At 53.2% G+C, this 6,295-nt stretch overlaps 2 protein-coding genes across 2 annotated transcripts in view; both read left to right on the top strand.

The window, feature by feature from the left end:
• Positions 1-538: 538 nt before the first annotated feature.
• On the top strand, positions 539-2,864 carry GUITHDRAFT_140721 (hypothetical protein; the record flags this gene model as incomplete). Its single annotated transcript, XM_005830067.1, has 3 exons — positions 539-662; positions 714-865; positions 1,038-2,864. 3 exons carry the CDS (start codon positions 539-541, stop codon positions 2,862-2,864), a joined length of 2,103 nt encoding a protein of 700 aa, XP_005830124.1.
• Positions 2,865-4,177: 1,313 nt separating this feature from the next.
• The window catches only part of GUITHDRAFT_73319 (hypothetical protein), a gene marked incomplete at both ends in the record, with an annotated part of 3,393 nt that continues 1,275 nt past the window's right edge, over positions 4,178-6,295 (top strand). The window contains 3 exons of the mRNA XM_005830066.1: positions 4,178-4,305; positions 4,546-5,068; positions 5,330-5,414. Of these exons, the coding sequence (XP_005830123.1) occupies positions 4,178-4,305; positions 4,546-5,068; positions 5,330-5,414 (736 nt within the window). The remainder of the gene's footprint in view (positions 4,306-4,545; positions 5,069-5,329; positions 5,415-6,295) is intronic.

Here is a 6,295-nt window from a genome sequence, read left to right as displayed (position 1 = left end):
CGCGTCGCGCGCGCGCGCGCGCGCGCGCGTGGGTGCGAGGTGGCGGGGGGGGGTCGGGTCGACGGCTGGATCACCGTGGCTGGGCACTGTCAGGGAGGAGGGATGAGCTCACACGGAGTGTGACCCCTCGCTCACCAGACTCGCATCACTGTCATCATCACATCACATCACATCACATCACATCACATCTCATCTCATCTCATCTCATCTCATCTCATCTCATCTCATCACCACTGGTACTTCTTCTAGCCTAGCCGCACCGACTCACCGTCTCGGACGCCGGGCCCGGTGACTCAGCCGCCGCGCTGCCCGGCCGGGCGGCCCGGTTCAACGGTTTCAACCCGGGTGCCGGGGCCTGGCCCGGCAGGCAGCCGGAGCCGAAGAAGTCCTATGAAGCCTAGGAACTAGCAGGAGATGCTAGAACCAGTGCTATGGCATCCACCTAGGCGTATGAGAGATGCGTCCCAAATTGAACCCACAAGCTGGAACAGAGTCCAAGGTCAGACGCCTTATGCTCGCTTCCATGCACACCTCTACGATGACTGGAACAACTCTCCCCCGCCGCCTCCTCCCCTTCCTCCTCCTCCTCCTCCTCCTCCTCTCGTCATTCAGCTCCTGTGAAGCTGCAGGAACTTGCTACAAGGCCTCCAAGACTTTTTACGGTATTACATGAAGTACACCAGTGACAAGAGACGTGTATGATTCAAATGCAGATCATTGCGGACGTCTCAACATCACAGTAGGATCTTGCGAGTCAATGCAAGATGCAGAAAACTCTCTAAGCTCGATTGGAAATCATCCGTATGCGTCAGATGATTGCTCTCACCGCTCCTTGTCGTTGTACTGCCAAAAGTTTGGCGCACAGGTGCTGCAAATGTCTCACTCACAAACTGTCTTCTTGTCTCGACGGGTTCATGATATGATTGTCTTCTTGTCTCGATGTGTTCATGATATGATTGTCTTCTTGTCTCGATGTGTTCATGATATGATTGTGTCTGTCGGTTTGAGCAGGTCGTTGATATGTGAATGTCTTTCAGAGCAGACCTGACATCGGATGCTCTCACATCTGTCCTCTTACCCCCTCTCACATGGAGGACGGCTGCCTCTCCGACGACGATTGTCCAGGTTTCAGGAGCGGGTTTGATGGGCATGGGATGAGGATATGCTGCGACACGCTGAGAGAAGTTCTCTTGAGCCTCTGCGAGTTGTCAGCCGAGCAAGTGAATGCCATGGATGTTTCAGCTCACTGCTTCGCTACCGGATGCTGGGAAGGACGAGGGGACGAGGTCCCGATGAGCAGAAGATCATCCAAGCGATCCAAGAGCAAGAGTTCCAAAGGAAAAAAGGGGCCAAGCGATCTACCTGCCTTGACTCCCAAGACCGCGAGAGCGGTCGCGACTTTGATCACGATCACGACGGTTGTAGCTATCGCTAGTGTTACCATCACCACGGCTGTCGACCTTCTTTCCCTGGCTCCGAGCTCTCCCTCAGCTGAAACCATTGGCTCCAAGCCGACAGCCGAAGGAGCTTCCTACGTTGTACCCCTCATCCTGCAAACGCAGTTCCTCGCTCTCATCGGACTGCACAGTGACAGAATAATGAGTGGGTGGGGCGGGGCCTTTTGGGACGAACCCCTCGCAATACTCTCAAGCGATCTCCAATGGTTAAACTATAGGTTCACGGCTGTCTTCGAACAGAGTACCTCTGTCACACATGACCGCAGGCTTCTCGATACATTGCTCTGGTGCGTACTCATATTGATGCTCGTGAGCCTCTTGCGTCTGATGTCCAACAAGCTCATGAAGCATCGGATGGCGAGAAGCATGCAAGGACAGGAAGGGCACGTCAGGATGACTCCGTTCCCTAAGTGGGAGCTTGCTGTCTGCGTCACGCAAGTTCAAGGCCTGTCTATTGTCTGCTCCAGCGGGATGTGGTATGGAAATTTGACTGACTTGTTGCTCGGTATCTTGATCTACATGGTCGTGTTTGCGGGATGGCTGATATTGGTGTGGTTGGCGAGGCTTGGAGCGAGAGGAAAGGTCACATGGGAAAGTGTCTCACTGCAGGAGGCCGTCAACAAGTGGAAAGAGGACACAAAGAGTCTTGCCAGGGACAAGAGAACAACATTAAGAGTCTTTACTGTTCCTGTCATACTCGGAAGGTGGCTCGTACATCCCCGAGACTGCGCAACCCACGAAGAATCTTGGCTGTACATGAATCGCTTCGGCATTCTGATACAGGCATTGAAGCAGAAGACTTGGTGGTACTACGTGTACTGCATCTGGCTCAAGTTGTTTTATCCCTGGTTGTTGATGTTGCCAATGGTCTTCTTGATGGGCTTCACGATCATCGAACTTCTGCTGGTCCTTTTTTCCGTCCCTCATATTGATCTGCGCGAATGGATAGCGCAGGTGTTGGCAGTGTCCGGCAACGTCGGCATCACCTTGTCGTTGTTTCTCTACGATCTTGATTTCATCAGCGAAGAGACTTTGCACGAGCACCTTATGGCCTTGATTCTTGTCTCTTTCGTTCCCCTGGCCTTCCTCAGCCTCTGCTCAGAAGCAAACCGCATCGTCATGACCATCAATCAGCTCAGAAAACCTTCGAGGGCTGTGGTGCCGGACATCAACAACGACAGCAAGAGTGCTCGTTCCACCACGGTGGAGGTTCTGAAGCAGGGTTGGGAGATCCAGCCTGTTGAGAGCGTGGAGGTACAAAACGGCAGCTGCGATGGGAAAGAGGCAGAGGACGAGGGCACGCGAGAGGATGTAGGAGGTTTCCTCCAAGGTTTGGTCACCAGCGCTCGGGAGTTGATGCCCGTTGACTCAAATGACTCTGAGACGAGCTTGCCGGAACCAGCGTGATCAGCCTGCCAGGCCACTGGGATCGGGTAGCTTGGCTGCCTAGCATCCCGATGATGATCGAGGCCTGTACTGGAGTCGTTCTGATTAAACTCACGAACTGTCATAGGATATCACACTCAGGCCTTGATGAATCCAATAATCGCATGGGCCCCGGGGCCCGGCACTGAGCTGTACCCGGCGTATTGAGTCTCGGCCAGTACTAGGCTCAGTTTAATTGAAAGTAACGGCGCTCAGTGCTTAACTTAGTACGGTAACATCTTATTGCACTCACTATGCCCGCCGGGCCGCATCGGAGTTCCGAAGTTCCGGGCCCAGCCTGGAACCGCCGCTTCGCCGAGTCGGGATACGACGGTCCGAGCCTCCCAGCCAGGCAGACGGTACCCCCGCCGCATGATTCAAACAGTGCCAGTTGAAACGCGGCGCGGCGGGCCGGGGCACCCCGGCGACGGTCACGGCCACCGTCACGTGGCCCAGTAACTGCCACACGATGTCCGGCCGGGCCGTCTCGGACTAGGACCGTTCCGCCAGCGAGTGAGTCAGCAGTGACTGGCAGTGGGCCGCTCTCAGAGCCTCGGCCGCTCCCGGAGAGCTGCGGCAGTTTTGAAACTTGAAACTTTGAAACTTTGAAACGTTGAAACTTTTAAAACTGCAGTCTCGGAAAAATATAACGACGGAAGTTTCGGGAGGCCGCTTTATATGAGCTTACAAAGATGCCCGACAAGAGATGAGGAAAAGAGAAGGGCAAACATGACATGACATGACATGACATGACATGACATGACATGATATGATATCAGATATATCAGATGGTATGATATGATATCAGATGGTATGATATGATATCAGATGATATGATATGATATGATATGATATGATATCAGACTACATGAGAGAAGACTAGCGGTACCAGATGCGATGAGATGCGAAGGGATGAGGATGGAAACGAGAGGTAGGAGAGGATTGACGGGGAGAGGGGGGAGGGGACTGAAGTTCACGGAAGATCAGTGTGATTGAAGGGGATCCTAAAAGGGGGGATGGATCTAGGATGGGATGACATAGGGCTTCAACGTAGATATCCTGTTGACTTTGAGGTGTTTGCAGTGGTTTCCTTCCTGTCCAACCCAACCTGCATGATGAGGAAAGTACACTCAAGGCTGCTGGCAAGCACTGTGGCTGTGAACCTTGCGGGATGTTTTGCTTTCAGGACACCGTTCATGCACAGAGCCGAAGTTTCTCTCCGCTCCTCCTCCTCCCCATCGTTCCTGTTCTCTTCCAAGTTGAGGAGGGGCCCTAAAGTTGGTCCCGCGCGCCTGATGTGTACGGCCACGACTGTGGACAGCACAGACGAGCAGAAGCAGGAGTCGTCTGTGAGGAAGAGAGTGCTGTCTGGCGTGCAGCCGACTGGAAATCTACATCTCGGAAACTATCTGGGCGCTATCAGGTGAGAGGAGGGAGGAGAGAGGAGGGTGAAGTCAGTAGGCAGGAGGACAGAGGAAGGAGGGAGGAAGAGATGGAGATAGAATAGAGGGCGCGAAGGGGAAGCCAAGTGACATGAGGTCAGCTGCTGAGGGTCGGTGAGGAAGTGCTCTAGGGGAGGAGGAGGAGGAGGACCAGGAGGAGGAGCAGGAGCAGGAACCGGAGGAGCAGGAGCAGGAGCAGGAGGAGGCTGACGTGTAGACAGGCAGTGGGTGAAGAACCAGGACGAGTATGAGAACTACTTCTGTGTCGTCGACCTCCATGCTATCACAGCTCCGCACGTCCCCTCGGAGCTCCAGAAATCCTCGCTGGACATTGCTGCGCTCTACCTCGCTTCCGGCATCGACCCCGCCAAGTCCAAAGTCTTCATCCAGAGCCATGTGCCGGCTCATGCGGAGCTGTGCTGGCTGCTGAACTGCGTGACGCCGATGAACTGGATGGAGAAGATGATCCAGTACAAGGAAAAGGCGAAGAAGCAGGGAGAGTCTGTTTCCATCGGCCTCTTCGACTACCCCATCCTCATGGCCGCAGACATCTTGCTGTACCAGGCGCAGCTCGTGCCTGTCGGTGAAGACCAGAGGCAGCACTTGGAGCTCGCGCGAGACATCGCGAGGAGGTTCAACGACCAGTACTGCAAGAAGAAGAGCATGCCAGCCAAGGGGAGGAGAGTGTTCCGAGAGCCTGAGGCGTTGATAGTCAAGGAAGGAGCTCGCGTCATGAGCTTGCAGGTGATGAGATGATGATGTCATGCAGCGATGCTGTCTCGTTGTGTGTGTTGTGCTGATGACTTCTTGACTTGTTGACTTCTTGTCTCTTGTCTCTTGCTGTCTTTTTCTTGTGATTTCTTGTTGTCATGTTTTCTTGTGCTCTTGTATTTGTTGCCTTGTCGTCATCGTTGCCTTCTCATCGTCTCATCTACTTGTGTCTGTTCTGAACATGTCTTGAGTCTCTTGACGTGTTAACTTGTGTTTGTTGATTTGATCTGTCAGGACGGGACCTCCAAGATGAGCAAGAGTGACCCATCCGACCTCTCCCGCATTAACTTGCTTGATCCTCCTGAGGTGATCGGAGGGAGTAGATCTTCTTTCCCCTCTTCCATTTTTCCTATCCCCTCCTCCTCCTCCTCCTCCTCCTCCTCCTCCTCCTGCTCCTCCTGCTCCTCCTGCTCCTCCTGCTCCTCCTCTTCCTGCTCCTGCTCCTGCTCCTGCTCCTGCTCCTGCTCCTGCTCCTCTCTTCTGCTCTTCTTCTTTCTCTTCTCGTCCTTTTCTCATATTTCTCATCTTTCTCCTTCTCCTTCTTTTGTTTTCATCCTGCCGTCGCTCTTACTTTCACACCTCTCAGTTCTCTTTCACGGACTTCGGCCTTGCTGACAATGCCTACTACGACAAGTGAGAGACAAAATCTCTCCTCTTACCACTCCCCTTCCTTCCCTTTCTTCTCCTCTCTGCTCTGCTCTCCTCTGCTCTCCTCTGCTCTCCCCATCTCCCCATCTCCCCAGCACCCCAGCTCCTCCCTTCGTCTTTATTTTTCTCTTTCCTCCCTTCTCTTCCTCTCCTTTGCTCATCGTTGCCCTCTGCAGATATCTATGGACGTTTCCAATCGAGGAGAGGCCTTCAAAAGGTGCGAGAGGGAGGAGAGGAAAGAGGAGGAAGGAAAGAGAAAGAGAGGAGAAAAATGGGAATTGAGAGCAAGAGCAAGAGGAGGTGTTGGTGGAGCAGGATCTGACTGTTTATGTGCAGGACGAGATCCCAGGGATGATGGAGAAGCGATCAAACTACTGAGGTGGATGTTTGACTGCTGGCATCAAATAGAAAACGATAGAGATGATGATGATGATGATGATGATGATGATGATGATGATGATGATGAAGCGATGATGATGATGATGATGATGATGATGATGAAGCGATGATGATGATGATGATGATGATGATGGATAGGAGAGTGATGATAGT

The sequence above is a fragment of the Guillardia theta genome, assembly GCF_000315625.1.
Source record: "Guillardia theta CCMP2712 unplaced genomic scaffold GUITHscaffold_48, whole genome shotgun sequence".
NCBI classification, from domain to species: Eukaryota; class Cryptophyceae; order Pyrenomonadales; family Geminigeraceae; genus Guillardia; species Guillardia theta.
This window is presented reverse-complemented; position numbering and strand designations above follow the sequence as displayed.